General features: G+C 47.2%; 1 protein-coding gene and 1 pseudogene across 1 annotated transcript in view; both read left to right on the top strand.

Annotated features, from left to right (window-relative positions):
* The window catches only part of LOC134575164 (zinc finger protein 23-like), a 97,869-nt pseudogene that overhangs the window by 4,771 nt on the left and 71,868 nt on the right, over positions 1–21,230 (top strand).
* Positions 1–21,230, top strand: part of LOC134574876 (zinc finger protein 724-like) — a 45,417-nt gene that overhangs the window by 22,208 nt on the left and 1,979 nt on the right. The window contains exons 6-7 of the mRNA XM_063433924.1: positions 8,292–8,480; positions 8,562–8,685. Coding sequence (XP_063289994.1) covers positions 8,292–8,480; positions 8,562–8,685 — 313 coding nt within the window. The remainder of the gene's footprint in view (positions 1–8,291; positions 8,481–8,561; positions 8,686–21,230) is intronic.

The following is a 21,230-nucleotide window of genomic DNA, read 5'->3' as shown; positions in this document are numbered from 1 at the left end:
ACTGCCCCCAATCCAAACATTGAAGCGTCTGTGTGGACAAGAAATCTTTTAGTTGGATCAGGAGCAGTTAACATGGGAGCATTAGTTAGTGCGGTCTTGAGCTGTTGGAATGCCTGCTCACACTCTGGGGCCCAGACAACCAGTCGGGGAAGGTTCTTTTTGGTCAGGTCCGTCAGGGGTTTGGCCAGGGTACTGTAGTCGGGTACAAATTTCCTATAATACCCTGCAGTCCCTAGAAACGCTAGCACCTGGGTTTTGGTCCTGGGGGTAGGCCACTTGGCCACGGCCTCAATTTTGGCTGGCTCGGGTCTCTGCTGCCCACACCCTACTCGGTGTCCTAGATACTGCACCTCGGCCATCCCTATGTGGCACTTACTCGGTTTCAGCGTTAACCCCGCTCCCCCAATACGATCTAGGATCGCCCCTATATGTTGGAGGTGGTCTTCCCAAGTCTGGCTGAAGATGGCTATGTCGTCCAGGTAGGCACAGGCATAGTCCTGGAAGCCGTCCAGTAGTCGATCTACCATCCGCTGAAAAGTAGCCGGAGCGTTTTTCATCCCGAAGGGCATGACCTTGAACTGGTACAGGCCAAACGGGGTGACAAACGCCGACTTGGGGATGGCATCATCGGCTAAAGGAATCTGCCAGTATCCCTTACATAAGTCAATTGTAGTGAGATACTGGCCCCGTGCCATTTTATCTAGCAGTTCGTCTATACGGGGCATCGGGTAGGCGTCAGACACGGTCTTGTCATTCAGCCTCCGGTAGTCAACGCAGAATCGGGTCGTGCCGTCCTTTTTAGGCACCAGGACTACCGGTGATGCCCAGGGGCTATCTGAGGGTTCGATAACCCCTAACTGCAGCATTTCATCCAGCTCGGCCTTCATATGAGTCCGGACTGATTCCGGGACCCTATATGGTGCCTGCCGCATAGGTAGCTGTCCCGGGGTTTCAACTCGGTGGGTGGCCAGCGGAGTGTACCCAGGTAAATTAGAGAACGTAGCCCCTTTAGCTACGATCAGCGCCTGTATCTGGGCACGCTCGCGAGGGCTTAGCCGCTCCCCCAGTTGCACCCCCCGGGAGGGCTCTACCGGCTCTTCCTGTTCTAGCAGATCAGGTAGTGGTAAGTTCTCCTGATCTTCCATGGCTGAGGCACAGATTGCCGTCACATCCTCTATCCGCTCGTGGTAGGGTTTGAGCAGGTTGACGTGAAGCATGCGTCTCTTCCCTACCCCGGAGCAGGGGCCAATCACATAGGTAGTGTCGCATCGCTGCTCCACTACCTGGTATGGGCCTTGCCAGATGGCCTGCAGCTTATCTGTGCGGACAGGTTTTAAAATTAAAACCTTCTGCCCTACTTGAAAGCTGCGGTCTCTGGCTCCCCTATCGTACCATCGCCGCTGACGTTGTTGGGCCGCCTGGAGGTTGGTGTGTACGGCCTGGGTTAGCGCCTCCAGTCGGTCTCGGAACTCCAGTACATACGATACTATAGGGGTTTCGCTAGCGATACTCTCCCCCTCCCAGTGCTCCCTAATTAAGTTTAAAGGTCCCCGTACTCTTCTCCCGAACAGTAGTTCGAATGGGGAGAACCCGGTCGATTCTTGGGGAACCTCTCTATACGCAAAGAGCAGGTGAGGTAGGAACCTCTCCCAGTCTTTGTGGGTTTCCCCGAACGTCCGAAGCATCTGCTTCAGCGTCCCATTGAAGCGTTCACATAGTCCATTGGACTGGGGGTGGTAGGCTGAATTGACTATGGGCTTAATGCCACACACTTTCCACATCTGTTGGGTAACCTCAGCAGTAAATTGGGTGCCCCGGTCAGATATTATCTCCTGGGGGAACCCTACTCGGGAAAATATTTTTATTAGAGCTTCTGCCACGGTTTCAGCGTGAATGTTAGAGAGGGCTACCGCTTCGGGATATCGGGTGGCGTAGTCCACCACAGTTAAAATGTATTTCTTCCCAGAAGGACTGGGTTTCGGCAGGGGCCCTATTATATCTACTGCGACCCTGCTGAAGGGTTCGGCGATAATGGGAAGGGGGCATAACTTGGCCTTGTGGCGATCCCCTCGTTTTCCTACTCTCTGGCAGACGTCGCAGGACGTGCAATATTGTCGCACATCCTGTGAGATTCCGGGCCAGAAAAACGCGTGCGTTAGGCGGTACCGGGTACGGGTCATCCCTAGGTGTCCTGATAAGGGGATATCGTGAGCAATTCTGAGCAGCTCCTGCCTATACTTCCGGGGTACCACTAGTTGTTTGTTCGTCAAAGTGACGGACCCCCCCACGTCTTTGGCCGTGATACGGTATAGTAACTCTTTCTCCCACGTGTAATGCTCCCCCTCTAGCCCGGCCTGGACAGCTTGTGCCCGGTCCCTATAGACTTGTAGAGTGGGATCAGTCTGTACTTCGGTGATAAAGGTAGTCGGGGTATCCCAGGATATGGAAGTCGGGGAAGGGTCGTGGTCTCTTACCTGAGCCTCAGAGTGTATCGGTGTAGCCGTGGTGCGTGCCTGTTGCCGTGTGGTTACTGGATGGGCTTCCTGGTAGGGTGCCTGTGGAACAAAGGCAGAGGTCATCTGACCCAAATCATTCCCTAACACAACATCTGCTGGTAAGTTCTGCATTAGTCCCACTTCTACTGTCCCCTCTCCCGCACCCCAGTTCAAACGTACTTTCGCCGTGGGTAGTCGGTATACAGCTCCCCCGGCTACCCGAACGGCCACAGATCCGCCGGTATGCGTGCCCTCCGAAACCAAATGGGGGGCTACCAGGGTTAAGGTAGCTCCCGAATCTCGCAGACCCTGCACTTCGGTTCCCTCAAGAGTTACCAGTTGTCGGTGATGTTGCCGGTTATCAGTGGCTCGGACCGACATGACTTCGTGCAATATGCCCAGAGGTTCCTCCGCCTGCACACTCCATAAATCCTGAGTGGCGGGGTCCCTCTGGTAATGGTGAGCAGCCGCCCTGGGTGCGGGGTTTGGACGGCCCTGATTCCAGGTGGGCCTGCTGCGATTCTGGGTGCACTCTCGGGCCATATGCCCCCATTGTTTGCAGGAATGGCATTGGATGTTGGCCCGCCCGTTGTATCTGGACGGTGGCGGTATCTGTCCTTGGGAGGGACGGAACGGGGCAGCGGTGGGCGCTAGGGGGGTTGTAGCGCTAGGTAGTCCTGGGGGTCGGGAGTAGCTTTTGGCTACGGGTCCCTGGGGTCTCCGGGCATCAAAATGTTGATCGGCCAATCTAGCCGCTTCCGTTAGGGTAAGGGGTTTCCTATCCCGTACCCATTCTTGCGTCTCCGGGGATAATCCATTAAAAAATTGTTCCAGCAACATCAGCTGGCGTAATTCCTCCATGGTGGTGGCGTTGCTGGCCTGGATCCACCCTTGGGAGGCTTGATCCAATTTGTGTGCCCATTCTGCGTGCGAATCTCGCTCTGGTTTGCGTAAGTGTCGGAACTTGCGCCGGTATGCCTCTGGGGTAATGGCATACCTCTCCAAGATTGCACGCTTTACTTTGGCATAATCTTTGCTGTCCTCACTGGGTACAGCACGGTACGCTTCGGCTGCTCGACCTGCTAGTTTGCTTGCTAGCAGTTGTACCCATACGGACCGTTCTAGCTCATGCAGATCACACAGTCTTTCAAAGTCCTGCAAGTACCCGTCTATCTCGTCCTTTTCCTCGCAAAAAGCCCTGAAGGCCTGGTACGGGATCTTGGGCTTTACTGGGTTGTAGAGGGACCCTGGGTTTGACTCGGTTCGAGCCAGGGTGTGTTGCGGGCTGTGTGCCATAACATATTCCTGCACATTTGCCATTACCATATTTAACATGGCATCTGATATCGGTTGCGGCAAAAATGCTAGCCTGGTCCTCATTTCTCTTTCATAGAGCGTTTCCTCCATAACTACCGGGGGGGTAGCGCTGCGGGCTTGGTCTCCCTCCATCAGCTCGGCAATGATTGTCGCCTTGTTTTTGCTGCTGGCTACTTTCCCTCTGGCTTCCAGTAGTTCCTTTAACGTCTGTCGCTTCAGTATGGTATAGTCAATCTCCATACGAATTGCCTTTGCTTTCCTCGTTCGGTAGTTCCAGTTACACGAACTCCGTTTTTCGGCTGTAAGGTTCGGATCCCGTCGCTTGCCACCAATTGTAACGGAACGCAGTATATTAGTCCACGATATCCGTTGGTATCCTCAGGAAATCCACAGTCAAGACAGAAAGCACGGCAATATTCCCCATCCTCCCAATAACCGGACGAAACACAGTTTGGGAGTCAACTAACTCGCTTTATTCACAGACTTCCATATTTATGCAGTTCCCCTTGCAAGGGGTTTCCTTACAGCTGTTACAGGGGATTTCTCCCATCAGGCATTGTAATTATCCCAACAGGCATTGCTACACGAGAGGGATACTCCCACTAAAATGGACAATTAAGTGGATTATCCCCTCGTGGAGCAAAACCGACAATTTATACAGAAATCCATATTTTATACATTTTTGCTCGCTTTTAGACGAATGACCGTTCGGTAGATAGCTGGGGTCGGCGGGCACATTTAGTGAGAATACCGCTCTGATCCCAGCTACTCTAACCGAACGCCGCACAAAATACATTAAAACATTGAGTTCGGTTTAAAAGTACCGAACCTCTATGGGGAACAGAATGTGCCGAACGCGGAACTCCCGAACGCTCTAGAAGTCCAGCGGTGTTCGGATCATCGAGTAACCGTTTTCAGTTCCAGGCTCTCGACGACCGAACACCGCTGCAGAGACAAAGGATCCAAGATGGCCGACCGCCGCATGGTCGGTAGCAGGACGGCGGCCACCTAGGAGAGCCCTTAATTACCGATTGCAACATTGTTGCAATCGGTTAATTGGTGCCACACGACTTGTGAATGTGTGGTCTACCTGGGGAGCCCGCATTCGTACGGCGAACGGCTGGGATAGCCGTGTTTCGTCGAACGAATGCTTTGTATGCTGGCAGCGTACGGCTGCCAGCATGCGAACGGCCATAACACAGCACTTATACAGGTAAGGACATACAGTATACATTCAGCCTATGGACAACCTGCAATACATATAGTCCCGAAGTGGCTAGGTTTGCCACAAGATCATCTACCTGCTGGCTGGAGAGGTGAGGGATTCTGGGTAATGTCACCATGGAGATCATCTACCTGCTGACTGGAGAGGTGAGGGATTCTGGGTAATGTCAGTATGGAGATCATCTACCTGCTGGCTGGAGAGGTGAGGGATTCTGGGTAATGTCACCATGGAGATCGTCTACCTGCTGACTGGAGAGGTGAGGGATTCTGGGTAATGTCACCATGGAGATCATCTACCTGCTGACTGGAGAGGTGAGGGATTCTGGGTAATGTCAGTATGGAGATGATCTACCTGCTGACTGGAGAGGTGAGGGATTCTGGGTAATGTCACCATGGAGATCATCTACCTGCTGACTGGAGAGGTGAGGGATTCTAGGTAATGTCATTATGGAGATCATCTACCTGCTGACTGGAGAGGTGAGGGATTCTGGGTAATGTCAGTATGGAGATCATCTACCTGCTGGCTGGAGAGGTGAGGGATTCTGGGTAATGTCATTATGGAGATCATCTACCTGCTGACTGGAGAGGTGAGGGATTCTGGGTAATGTCATTATGGAGATCATCTACCTGCTGACTGGAGAGGTGAGGGATTCTGGGTAATGTCATTATGGAGATCATCTACCGGCTGACTGGAGAGGTGAGGGATTCTGGGTAATGTCACCATGGAGATCGTCTACCTGCTGACTGGAGAGGTGAGGGATTCTGGGTAATGTCACCATGGAGATCATCTACCTGCTGACTGGAGAGGTGAGGGATTCTGGGTAATGTCACCATGGAGATCATCTACCTGCTGACTGGAGAGGTGAGGGATTCTAGGTAATGTCATTATGGAGATCATCTACCTGCTGACTAGAGAGGTGAGGGATTCTGGGTAATGTCACCATGGAGATCATCTACCTGCTGACTGGAGAGGTGAGGGATTCTGGGTAATGTCATTATGGAGATCATCTACCTGCTGGCTGGAGAGGTGAGGGATTCTGGGTAATGTCACCATGGAGATCATCTACCTGCTGACTGGAGAGGTGAGGGATTCTGGGTAATGTCATTATGGAGATCATCTACCTGCTGACTGGAGAGGTGAGGGATTCTAGGTAATGTCATTATGGAGATCATCTACCTGCTGACTAGAGAGGTGAGGGATTCTGGGTAATGTCACCATGGAGATCATCTACCTGCTGACTGGAGAGGTGAGGGATTCTGGGTAATGTCATTATGGAGATCATCTACCTGCTGACTGGAGAGGTGAGGGATTCTGGGTAATGTCAGTATGGAGATCATCTACCTGCTGGCTGGAGAGGTGAGGGATTCTGGGTAATGTCAGTATGGAGATCATCTACCTGCTAACTGGAGAGGTGAGGGATTCTGGGTAATGTCACCATGGAGATCATCTACCTGCTGACTGGAGAGGTGAGGGATTCTGGGTAATGTCATTATGGAGATCATCTACCGGCTGACTGGAGAGGTGAGGGATTCTGGGTAATGTCACCATGGAGATCATCTACCTGCTGACTGGAGAGATGAGGGATTCTGGGTAATGTCACCATGGAGATCATCTACCTGCTGGCTGGAGAGGTGAGGGATTCTGGGTAATGTCAGTATGGAGATCATCTACCTGCTGACTGGAGAGGTGAGGGATTCTGGGTAATGTCAGTGTAACGGACCATTTCAGCATAAAAGGGAATAAAATCCGTTTAGGCGATAATCCCCTTTTCTCAGAAAGGCACAGCTACTGCAGAACATCAAAAACTCACGAATTGGATATAGGTGAATGCATCAAACTCCCGAACTGAATACCAGGGAATAAGATAGCACTCCAAGCTGGAACCTCCCGAATAGCTGCTAGCAGATGAATAGGAAAAGCAGACATCAGCTTACACTCCTAGCAGTCAATCTCCAACAGCATACAGTGAATCCCCCCAAGAACGAGACAAGGCTCCGTGTTGAAGGTCAAGCAGTGGTCTGAGGTGCTGGGGCACCCAGCCTGGTTTTTATTACATGAGTACACATACAGGCCACACCCAGGGGGAGGCATAAAATAACCAATGACATAGATGTTACATCCCACACATCCCCTCCCCTTAGTGTGACACATAATCCCATCATGCATACAGTTCAAAATATACTTTTACACAACTTTCATAACTTTAAAACCATACATCACATTCACATAAAAATACATATCCTCAATCAATCCATTCAGGGGAACAACATATTAAAAAATGGCATGAATCAGACCAGGGGTTCAAAAGTTAGTAAAAGTATCTTTTGTTCCCCCTGGCTGGCAGAAAAACATCCCCACAATGCATCCCGGTTTCCTCCCTTCTGCCCTGGAGATAATTGGAGAAGTAATCCAATTATCCAGGACTAGAGGCAGACTCCATTAACCACATGGTTGCAAAACGACATAAAACACTTTAAAATACATGAAGTCACATTTTACACATACACACAGACATTTCACATATCCCCAGATAGCTCAGGTCTGAGTGCACATTATTAGGTGAATGGCACTCAGACCAACCGAATACAGTTTGATCGCCATAGAGCCAAAGTCTTTAATCACACAAATAGGCTCCATGGCATAGCTATCTGGGTTACCACAGCTCACACAGGGCAAGTACCAAATGACCCCACTGTATTTAAAGGGTCAGAATGAGTGACATACACTCTGGTATGGCCGTATACTGTTTTTAAAGGGCCCAATCTCCCAGGGCCATAGTCCAAAGGCAGCAGGCGGGCAACCAGGCTCCTCCAAAACAATGTGGCGAGATTGGTTCCGTCACAGTCAGTATGGAGATGATCTACCTGCTGACTGGAGAGGTGAGGGATTCTGGGTAATGTCATTATGGAGATCATCTACCTGCTGACTGGAGAGGTGAGGGATTCTGGGTAATGTCATTATGGAGATCATCTACCTGCTGACTGGAGAGGTGAGGGATTCTGGGTAATGTCATTATGGAGATCATCTACCTGCTGACTGGAGAGGTGAGGGATTCTGGGTAATGTCATTATGGAGATCATCTACCTGCTGACTGGAGAGGTGAGGGATTCTGGGTAATGTCATTATGGAGATCATCTACCTGCTGACTGGAGAGGTGAGGGATTCTGGGTAATTTCAACCTGGAGATCATGTACTTGAGATACAATTGGAAGGTAGCCCGTATCGTGCTTGTATTGTTTACTCTCAATTTTTAGGATCACATGGTTGTGAAGAAGCCCAGTAATTTTGACTTGCCTAACAACGGTTCTCATGCGCCTGAAGGTTCACAGAGGAACTTAATCTATAATATGCCTCATCCACCACACTCACTAAGCAATGAGAGAAACCATGATCAGAAGATCCTGGAACTGACCAATCAGATCATTGAGCTGCTGACTGGAGAGGTGAGGTTGCTGGGAATGGGACATCATACAGTAAAACCAAGGGATGTGTCTGGATGGTGACTGTATCATTGTGTGTATCAGGTTCCTATAAGATGTGACGATGTCACGGTATATTTCTCCATGGAGGAGTGGGACTATATAGACGGACACAAAGAGCTCTACAAGGACATCATGATGGCGAACCACCAGTTCCACAGCTTAATGGGTAAGATTAATATTTTTAATTGGTGTGTATGCATTACTAGGAGAAAATATGTGACCCCATCAATTCATCAGTATGCATTCATGAATGTGATCTGATTGGTGTTTAGTTTCTAATAATTCTGATATTGGTGATCTGGGTGCCTACAGTGTCCCTTTAAGAATGCATGACCGAATATTTGTCACGCTGTATGTAAACAGTAGGGACCAATTCGTTCCTGGGGTTCCCCTCTCTTAGACAGGGGCCAAAAATAGTGGCCTTAGACTGACCGAAGCTGTGTGTTCAAAGTGAGCACTGCAAACAGGCATCTAATTGAGGATTTAAATTTCCCATTGTTACATTGTGCAGTGTGTTCATGGTTAAATCCCTGTGCACATCAGGGGGTTCCAGCTATCAATGGATACCTGGGACTCCCCTCTACCATCTGGGGCCATTTTTAGTGGCCTTAACCCCTTAAGATTGCAGCCAAATGTACAAGTTATGATCCAAAAAAAACATAAACAAAACCTGGAATTTGCGCTATATGTCTGTCCAACCGTAATTCACCTCTTTCATATTAAATGCACCCACACTTATTATATATCATTTTATTCAGGGCAAGCAGGGCTTTAGTTTAACATCAAATATTTAGGTATGGAACATAATTTAATATGAAAAAAATCTATAAAAAAATGGGAGAAAATATGATTTTTTTTAAAATTGTTTTAATTCTACGTGACATTTTAACTGTGAATGTCAAAATACTGTTTGCTTTTACTGCAATACAATACACATATTTGTATTCAGCGATGTCTCACGTGTAAAACAGTACCCCCTATGTACAGGTTTTATGGTGTTTTGGGAAGTTACAGGGTCAAATATAGCACGTTACATATTTAATTTTTTTCACATTGAAATTCGCCAGATTGGTTACGTTGCCTTTGAGACCATATGGTAGCCCAGGAATAAGAATTACCCCCATGATGGCATACCATTTGCAAAAGTAGACAACCCAAGGTATTGCAAATGGAGTATGTCCAGTCTTTTGTAGTAGCCACTTGGTCACAAACACTGGCCAAAGTTAGTGTTAATATTTGAAAATGCAAAAAAACTAATTTGAATGCAAATTTCGGCCAGTGTTTGTGACTAAGTGGCTGCTAAAAAAAACTGAACATACCCTATTTGCAATACCCTGGGTTGTCTACTATTGCAAATGGTATGCCATCATGGGGATAATTTTCATTCCTGGGCTACCACACGGTCTCAAAGGCAACCTGGCGAATTTTAATGTGAAAAAAACAGGGGTCAAGTCCTGGGGAAAAAAGTGTGGGAACTCTCCCCCACTCGTATGCATATATAAACGCGTGCACACACATACACTCACAGACACACACATGCACTCAGACACTCACAGACGCACACACATACTCAGACACTCACACAGTGGTGTATTTTAATTTTGTGCTGCCCTAGGCATGACTATACCGGAGCACCCCCTAATCTAAATTTACCACCCCTTCCTGTCAAGGGCGCACCGCTTCCTGATTAAGAACCCACCCCTTCCTCTTTAGACTCCACCTTTTCCTGCTCCTTTTAAAGAAATACTATAGTGCCAGGCACTATAATTCCCTGTAGTGCCCCCCCTCCCTCATTCGACACTGATGGGGTTAAAATCCTATGGGTATTTAGCAGATGCTGGATGTCCTCATGCACAGGGGTGAGGACGTCCAGCATCAGTTAGGCGAATTTTGGTCACCTAACCACCCGAAAGTCCCTCTAGTGTCTGATAGACAGCCACTAGAGGTGGAGTTACTCCTCAAGGTAATTATTGCAGTTTCTGAGAAACCGCAATAATTACACTTGCAGGTTTAAGGGGACTGGGACACTGCACCCAGACCACTTCAATGAGCTGAAATTGTCTGGGTGCCTATAGTGTCCCTCTAAGCACACTCTCTGACAGACACCCACACTGGCAGATACACACTGACAGTAACACACACACTACGTGACAAACACACAGACGTCACTGATTTGACACACACACACATTCACTGACACACACTCATTCATTGACAGAGAGACACACACAAACACACTGACAGACACACACTAATAGTCACACACACACTAAATGACAAACAGACTCTCACTGATTTGACAGACACTTACAAACATACACTAACAGAAGCACATACACGCAAACATGTGCATACACTAACAGAAGCACATACACTCATACGCACACACACATGCATACACTAACAGAAGCACATACACGCAAACATGCATACACTAACAGAAGCACATACACTCACACACACGTACATATGATAACAGACGTAAATACACTCATACACACACACTGACACAAACACACACATACATACACCAACAGACATGAACTAACATACACACATAGACTAACAGACATACACACATACACTAACAGACATACACACACACACTAACAGACATACACACACATACACTAACAGATATACACTAACAGACATACACACATACATAGACTAACAGACATACACTAACAGACACACACATACACTAACAGACATACACACACATACACTAACAGACATACACACACACACACACACACACACACTAACAGACATACACACACATACATACACATACACTAACAGATATACACTAACAGACATACACACATACATAGACTAACAGACATACACTAACAGACACACACATACACTAACAGACATACACTAACAGACATACACACATACATAGACTAACAGACATACACTAACAGACATACACACATACATAGACTAACAGACATACACTAACAGACACACACATACACTAACAGACATACACATACACTAACAGACATACACACAGACATACATACACATACACTAACAGACATACACACAGACATACATACACATACACACACATACACTAACAGACATACACTAACAGACATACACACAGACATACATACACATACACTAACAGACATACATACACATACACTAACAGACATACACACATACAAATTATTCAAATAAACATTTCCCACCCACCCAGCCTCCCTACCTTTCAGGAAAGCTGGCATGGATGGGTCCCTGGGGTCCAGTGGGGCTGCAGTGAGGCTGGCATGGGGGGGGCCACCTGATTGCCCCCCTCCTCCCCCCCGGCGGGCGGCTCTCTCCCTGTCACACGCGGCGAGGGAGCTGTGTCCTCTCTGCTCCCTCTCGCCGCGCGCCGTTTTCTGATGCAGGGAGCCGGAATATGACGTCATATTCCGGCTCCCGGCATCAGCAGACAACCCACGCGGCGAGAGGGAGCAGAGAGGACACAGCTCCCTCGCCGCGTGTGACAGGGAGAGAGCCGCCCGCCGGGGGTGAGGAGGGGGGGCAATCAGGTGGCCCCCCCATGACAGGGGGAACAGAGGGCATTTGGGGGCGGCATTTTTTGCCGCCCCCTGAGTGCCTGCAGGGGGAACGGCGTTCCTGCTGTGAAAAAAGTGCAGGAACGCCGTTCCCACGCGTTCCTGCAGGACTCGAGCCCTGGAAAAAACTGAAACACAAACCTTATTTTTACTCTGTAACTTTTGAAAACACCATAAAACCTGTACATGAGGGGTACTGTTATACTCAGGAGACTTCGCTGAACACAAATATTAATGTTTCAAAACAGTAAAACGTATCACAACAATTATATCGTCAGTGTAAGTGCCATTTGTGTGTGAAAAATGCAAAAAAAGTCCCTGTCACTGACGATATCGTCGTTGTAATATATTTTACTGTTTTGAAACACTAATATTTGTGTTCAGCGAAGTCTCCCGAGTAAAACAGTACCCCCCATGTACAGGTTTTATGGTGTCTTGGAAAGTTATAGGGTTAAATATAGTGCTAGCAAATTTAATTCCCTGAACTTTCGGCCTGTGTTGTCAGGCAGGTCCCGCTAATTGTAATAAAAGGACCTAATTATGAAAAATTATTACATAAATATATGCGTAGAATTATTATATGTGTGTGTGTGTGTGTATATATATATGTGTGTAAATATATATATATATATACATAGTAGTTTTGAAAAGCACTCCAAGGACTTCATATAGGTGAAAATAAACTTAGCTTTATTCTGCAACAACCAAAGGTGATCAACGTTTCAGTCCTACAACAGGACTTTCATCAGGATGTGTATATATATTTATGTATATAATTTTTTTTATTATTTTTATTTATATATAGGTATATATATAGTGATATATACGTATATACTTATGTATATAGATTATATATATTATTTTATTCTACATGTATTTTGATATCAATATATATATATTCATTTTAAAATACAGTTAGAACGAAATTACGCATGTTTATATATTTTGTATCTATTTATTTTTTATTATTTTTTTCATTTAATTTTTTAACGTATTTCTATATTTATTTATTTTTTATTATATATAAATATATATAATGAAAATTATATATATATTTAATCAATATCATTGTACGTGTATTTTGATATTAATATATATATATATATATATAATTATGTATATATTAATATTAAAATACACGTAGACAGTGTATGCATATTTATGTATATGTGTGTATATATATACTTAGATCATATATATAATAAATATATATATGATCTAAGTATATATAATTTATTTTTACACTGTTTTAACATTTTTTTTATTTTTTTCAGACAGCAGGGGGAGTACCTGTCATTACAGGCACTCCCCCTGCTGGCATTGACATGGACGGCTATGCCGTCCATGTGATCGCGGGGTCCTCGCAAGGACCTCGCGATCACATGGCCCTGGGGGTCCGAAGAGGACAGAGGGGGACTCCCTGGGCTCCCAGGTAAGTCCCCCATACCGCGATCGCCAGGTTATATAACTGTTGCATTTTCTATGGTGTACAATACATAAGGAATCTCACAAATCAAAATAATCCATCTTCCTTGATCCGTATTTATGTCTTGGAATGTAATTATCGGATTAATATTTTTGGAGAAAATTATTGCTCCACCCCTCTTTTAAAAAAAAAAAATGTATTATTAAGAGAGGACTAAATTGTTAGATCATAAGGGGAAAAAATGCTTTGTATGCAATGTAATCCCCAGTGTGTTTCCTGTATACATCCCATTTGAACTTTTTCTTTTTTTTAGCATATCAAGAAGCAAACTCCTTTTTTTGGAATGAGTTAAGACCCTGTGCATTGATAGAAATAAACCTGACCATTCAAATCAATTCATCTCTAACCAATGCCGGCGGTCCCCAAATGTCCAACCGCCCCTGGCCCAGAGCTAGACATAAAACATGAATCTACAAAATACATTTGTGGTCGTTTAATATCGTATCGTGAAATACCTTGTGACTGGATTAAGTCGGCGTGGTGTGCCTGAACCGACGTAGGTGGTATATTGCAATCTAATTATCCCATGAGATTCGTTTGCCTTACATCTTATCCGTTCAGAATGTTTCTGTATAACGTTGCTGATTCCAATGACTAATTATTATGTATACCGGCGTACTGCTACTGGATGCTGTACTTGATGATAGGATGTTCTAAATAGGAGCCAGAGGTTCCAACCTAATCTAACGCAAGGAGTATGAATGTAGAACCGCATTTAGAAGTAGTTAGCGGAATATTTAGTAGATCAATTGTCTTGATTGTCTGGTTTGAATGTTGTCGTGACATGAGGTAGTGTCTGTGCCTTCTTAAATTCCCTTGAGGAGACATGACTTGCCAGTCTGATTAGCTGTGAGCGTGAAGTTGTAGGGCTCCGGAACCCTTGGAAGGTTAAAGGCACAGAGGTTTAAGACCAGGTATGTGTGGTACGGATGCTGTTTAGGGAGTATAATACTGCCTGGAATTCCCATCTGTGGATGTATGTAATTGTAGAGTGATAAAGCAACTATTTTTACCTATGATCTCTTATGTTAAGCGTTTAAGAGGACTGGGTATGGTTTGGAAGTCTTGTCAAAATGTGTTGTTGTATGTCTGATTGGTGCGATAGTGTTGTATGAGGGTTTGAATGAAAGGTGGCAAAAAATGCAGAAAAGACTACAAGTTGATCGGTATGCCTGTGGATGTTGTGTTCCACTGAGTCTTGGAAGTATGTCACGTCTCTGTCGTATGTATCTTAGTGCAAGCGAATAATGCTATATGTGATAACGTTGTCGAGCCCCAATAGTGGCCGGATGGGGATGCTGAAATGCGGATTATGCTCGGGTGTTGTCAGTTGGGTGAGGTACGAGACCGAGTGTCTCTTGGTCAGTAATCCCTAATAGTTATGTAAATGCTGCAATCCCTTGTCCGATGTTGCCTTCTTAGGACATACTGAAAAAGAACATGACAACAACAATGAACTGATTAAACACAATACGGTTAATTAATATAGAACTGGCTGGCTAACTAGTGCCGAAGCGAAAAGCGCTCTACCCCCTGACAAGTGAGGCCCTGCTAGTTGCCAAGCGGCTGGTGAGAGGCTCTACCTATGATTTGGGCGTGGGGCTCGAGCCACTAGCGTGGTGGCGGGGTGTCGGCCTCTCGGTTACAGTAAAAGATCCAAAACGTGTGGCCATGTCAGGTGACGCCCTAACTATTAACCCGATAGGTGGGTGAATGCGAGGCTCTAACTATGATTTGGACCGAGGGGTGAAAATCTCTGTGTGGAGATTGGGGAGTTGGCCTCGCGGGACCAGCTACGTTGTACAGCTAAGGCCAGCTCCTAACCCTAGATAGCCAGTTCTCTGACCCTAGATGGGGGCTTGATAAGGGGGTAACGTAACATGCTTGGCAAACCCAATTTGTGGTTAATGATAGGTACCTGGAGATTCCCAGTCGGAGAAAGAGAAAAGGAAAAGGAGGGAAAGGAGGAAGAAATAAGAGGAAAGGAACTGTGGTCGAGGGAAAGAAAATTTAATGCAGTATAGTGCAGTTCTTGGAGATATAGCTGATAGTACAGTATCCTTAGACCCTTAGGGTGCTGAAGATTCTCGTGATGGCTTCTATATATTCCTGAAGCGAGATGTAGGAAGGCGTTGTGCCAAGAAAGCGTGATAGTACCTGACGGAGAGAGGAGGGTGAAATTAGCAAGGTAGTGAATAACAGGACAAATGTTACGGATAGTGTTTGACTGAACGTATGACGAGTTGTCAAGTGAAGCCGTGGCCTGACGAGGCAAGGCGGGAATCAAGCCCCCATACCCCAATACCTAATCGTGTAACAACGTGGCCTTGTAGAGGCAGTTGTCTGGAATGTGAACGAAAAACTTATTTATACCTGATAGAAACAGGCGACAATCGCGAACCAGTAATTTGTCTAATAGAGGCAGATGACAATATGCAACAACAATAGTAATTTGCGAAACTAATGTATAACTTTTTTCTTCTTAAAGTTTGGGCTGTGTGGAGGTACAGGTGATTTCAATTAGGAAAACTGCAGTCTGAGACAGACAATAGGCAGCTGTTGAGGAGAATAGCTCTCAACACATTCAGGCAGCCACATTATACTCCAAACTAACTGTTAATTTAACTTGTACATAAGGCTTATCACACTCAGCTGCTGTATAAAATCTGCCTTACTTGGTGCTGATTGTGATGGGAGTGGTGATCCATGCGGATAGTGCAGGACCCGAACAGGTAATGAAGCAGACGCTGTGTGCGCAAGGCATTTTTAAGGGCAGTGATCTGCAGGCTCGCTATGCTGAGCTCACGGAGTGGCAGTGAATAGCGATGTGAATTAAGATTAATTAGGTACAGATCGCATATTCGGGTAGATGCTAGCGTACCCACTTGAACAGGTACTGAGGGCTGATTTACCAAAATAAATCAATGGGACAGGTTGGTAAGCGACAAAGTATTAACCTGACTTCTGAGAGGGCATAGTGTCCAGTTTTGCTTAGGATCTTTGTTCAGAGACTTGAGAGGTCATGATGCTTACATTTACCAACTCATATAACCCATTTACGATTAATGAATTATGGTACTCCTCAGAAAACATGCAGGGCAGAGACAACCAAGAGAGATACTACTTTACTATCCAATGTTAGATTAACTTTGTCCAGCTCCACTACTTTAAATCAAGTTGGTACCCTAATTTAGACATTTCCATTCCATTGTATAGAGTAATTGAGCTAACCCACCAACAGGAATTGTACTGAAAGCGCATTTATGCACCCTGTTCTAATTCCTTGGTCACCAGATTCAACAGACTGCTATATATATTGTGGTTGATAATGAATTTACCTGGTATGACAGGTCTGACAGATATTCGTACCGGATCAACATTAAAACGTGAAGTAATTGTATATGTGAACGGCGGGAATAGCCCGAACGTGGCTATTCCCGACAGTTACCTTGGCGTTCGTATGGTTTGCGTTCCGTCGCTGGAAGTGTTTCAGTTGAGTTTCCCCGAACGGAGGGGAGACTCTGAACTTGGCAGGACGTGCGGCCGACGGCCGGAAACCGGAAGTGCGAGTCGAGGAGAAGCGAGGACCAGGAGTAAACAGCGTGCATACGGCAAGGTAGAAAGGGGGGAGTAGCGTTTATATAGGAACACTAACTCCTCCCACAAATACAGGCCTTCGGCCTTAAACTTATAACATATATAACATAAAAATAATCCCAATCTCAAATGGGGAATTTAGCAAGTGTATCATAGGCCAGTGATGGCGAACCTATGGCACGCGTGCCACAGGTGGCACGCCGTGCCCTCTCTGTGGGCACGCAGCCATAGGTTTGCCATCACTGCAGAGTAGGCGCCTGCCTGCCTGAAACGGCAGGCGCCTACTCTGCTTCCGTGTCGGGAGGATCGGAAGCAGGGGGGAGGGATCGAGGAAGCAGCTCTCCTGTCCTCCCGCGAGCTGTGTGGAGCGTTGCCACGCATTACCATGGCAACGCTCCACACAGCATCACGCGGGAGGACAGGAGAGCTGCAGGACCTGTCCTCCTGTCCTGCATACCACCACCGGACCACCAGGGATGGCTGTGTTCCCCCCCCTCCCCTTCACCAAAAGTAAGAAGAAGGGAAGGGGGGGTACTGATTTAATAAATATTTTATGTTTAAAAAAAAAAAAAAAATTTAATGCATCTTCAACTCGCACCCCTACCCACAGCACCCCTACCCCCCCCCCCACACACACAGCACCCCTACCCCCCCACACCCACAGCACCCCTACCCCCCCACACCCACAGCACCCTACCCCCCCACACCCACAGCACCCTACCCCCCCACACCCACAGCACCCTACCCCCACACACAAACACATCACCCTACCCCCCCCACACACCCAGCACCCTACCCCTACCCCCCCACACACACAGCACCCTACCCCCCACACCCACAGCACCCTACCCCCCCACACCCACAGCACCCTACCCCCCCACACCCACAGCACCCTACCCCCCCACACCCACAGCACCCTACCCCCCCACACCCACAGCACCCTACCCCCACACACAAACACTGCACCCTACCCCCCCACACACACAGCACCCTACCCCCCACACACCCAGCACCCTACCCCCCCACACACACAGCACCCTACCCCCCCCCCACACACACACACACACACAGCACCCTACCCCCCCCCCCCCCCCCCACACACACACACACACAGCACCCTACCCCCCCCCCACACACACACACACACAGCACCCTACCCTCCCCCACACACACAGCACTCTCTGTGTTCATCTCTCTTGGTGATGAAATGGCTACGTAAAACATGTCAAAACAACCTTAGGTAAATAGCCTGTGATGTCTACTTTATATAAATATATACTTTTGTGTGGCAACTTGTGTTTTTTTTATTTATTTTTTTTTTAAAGTGAATCTCCAGTGCCAGGAAAACAATCTGTTTTCCTGGCACTGCAGGATTCCTCTCCCTCCCACCTCCCACTCCCCAGTTGCTGAAGGGGTGAAAACCCCTTCAGTGACTTACCAGAGGCAGGGACAGGTCCCTCGTCGCTGCCTGCTCCTCCCCCGCCGCTCCACCTTCTGCCTACGTCGGCCGGTGGGCGAGACTGATCCCGCCCACCGGCCGAGGAGACCTAATGCGCATGCGCGGCAATGCCGCGCATGCGCATTAGCGCACCCCATAGGAAAGCATTGAAAACGATTTTCAATGCTTTCCTATGGGGAATTGAGCGACGCTGGAGGTCCTCACACAGCATGAGGACGTCCAGCGACGCTCTAGCACAGAAAACCTGTGCTATGAAGCAGGAAGTTCCCTCTAGTGGCTGTCTAATAGACAGCCACTAGGGGAGGACTTAACCCTGCAAGGTAATTATTGCAGTTTATAAAAAACTGCAATAATTACACTTGCAGGGTTAAGGGTAGTGGGAGTTGGCACCCAGACCACTCCAATGAGCAGAACTGGTCTGGGTGCCTACAGTGTCCCTTTAATGATAAATAAGCATTTATATCTGTATGTTACATAAAATTAAAGCCCTTTTTTGTCCTTTAAAAAGCGGTATACAATATGTGACTGCAGGACTGACGGGAAGTGCACACTCAGTGGAGTAGATTACAGGGAGGGAGGGGGGAGGGGAGAAGATTACAGGGAGGGAGGGGGGAGGGGAGAAGATTACAGGGAGGGAGGGGGGAGTGGAGAAGATTACAGGGAGGGAGGGGGGAGTGGAGAAGACTACAGGGAGAGAGGGGGGAGGGGAGAAGATTACAGGGAGAGAGGGGGGAGGGGAGAAGATTACAGGGAGGGAGGGGGGAGTGGAGAAGATTACAGGGAGGGAGGGGGGAGTGGAGAAGATTACAGGGCGGGAGGGGATGAGAAGAAGAGATTACAGGGAGGGAAGGGGGGAGAAGAAGAGAAAATTACAGGGAGGAGAGGAGAAGATTACAGGGAGGGGGGAGAAGAAGAGATTACGGGGGGAGAAGAAGAGATTACGGGGGGGAGAAAAAGAGGAGAACACGGGGGGGAGATGAGAACACAGGGTTGAGGAGAACATGGGGGAGGGAGAGACCACTAAAGGAGGGAGGGGGTGGTGGAGAGACCACTAGGGGAGGGGGGTGAGGAGACACTGCTAAGGGAGGGGGTTGGAAGATAGACCACTAGGGGAGGGTGGGGGGAGAGGAGAGACCACCAATGGAAAGGGGGGGCAGAGGAGAGCAGAGACCACTAAGGGGGAGACGACCACTAATGGAAAGTCGGGGAGAAAAGGAGACCACTAAGGGAGGTGGGGAGGAGAGGAGAGACCACTAAGGGGCTGGGGAGATCTCTAAGGGATGGAAGGGAGAGCTCTATAGGACAGGGGGCAGGACAGGGAGCTCTTTCACACTACGCACACACACACACACACACAATCTATCCCTATACACACAAACACAGCATGCTTCCCTTACACACGCGCACACACACACACACACACAATCTATCCCTATACACACAGAAACACAGCATGCTTCCCTTACACACAGAGAAACACACAATGCATCCATTACACACACATGCAAACACACACTGCTTCTCTCTCACACACACACACACACACACACACACACACACAGAAACACAATGCATCTCTTACACACACTCAATGCACCCCTTACAGACACACACTGCATCCCTTACATACACAGGAACACACTTTGCGTACCTTATGCATACAAACACAGATTCACACAATGCATCCCTTACACACAACAAGAAACACAATACATCCCTTATACACAAACACACACTGCTTTCTATCCCTTACACAAAAACACACTGCATCACCTACACAAACTGGTATCTCTATACACTACATTCCATAAGCACCCACATTAGATCCTCTACACTACAGTAACACATAACACATCCCCTACACACTCCACTCCCTGTGAACGAACTCATGGGTGGAACATGTAGGTGGACTTATGGGTGGGCCTTATTGGCATACTCACTGTCAGGCCCTGGCGCCCAGACCTTGAGCTGTGTAACGGGCCCCAAAAATGGAGCTGCTTGACGTTCTCCCAGAACATTGAATTGTGTGACCACAGTTGCAAACAGCCTCCAGAGATCCGGTTCTACACCAGATCAGTGGAGCCAGACTGCAGCCAGAGCCCATCACCATCCTCATCTGGTTGTAAGTAGGCAATCTAGTATATTATTAGTGACACTAATCTCTAATTAACCTCACATTAAAGGGACACTTTAGTCCCCAGAACCACTGCAGCTTAATGAAGTGGTTCTGGTGTCTATAGCCGGTCCCTGCAGGCTTTTTAATGTAAACACACACTGTGTGCAGCACTGGCGTTAGTTCATATGGCAGATCGTATGGGTGGGGCATTGTGATGTCACTGGGGGGTGGCAAATCTTTCTTTTGCCTAGGGTGGCAGAAATCCTTGCCACCGGCTCTGGTTCTAGATTGCTTCCTGTCCTTCAACTTGTTATTATTGTTATATTTTATATTCTTATTTTGTCTATTGTATTATCACCTTATATTGTACTTTAGTATTATTCTATGTAAGATTGAATGTCCTGTAATAGCAGAGAAAATATATTGAAAGAAATGCACATTTACTGTTCTGTAATTCCACATGTTCTCGATG

The sequence above is a fragment of the Pelobates fuscus genome, chromosome 10, assembly GCF_036172605.1.
Source record: "Pelobates fuscus isolate aPelFus1 chromosome 10, aPelFus1.pri, whole genome shotgun sequence".
In the NCBI taxonomy this organism is placed as follows: domain Eukaryota; kingdom Metazoa; phylum Chordata; class Amphibia; order Anura; family Pelobatidae; genus Pelobates; species Pelobates fuscus.
Note: the sequence above shows the minus strand (reverse complement) of the source record. Positions and strands in the feature narration are given on the sequence as shown.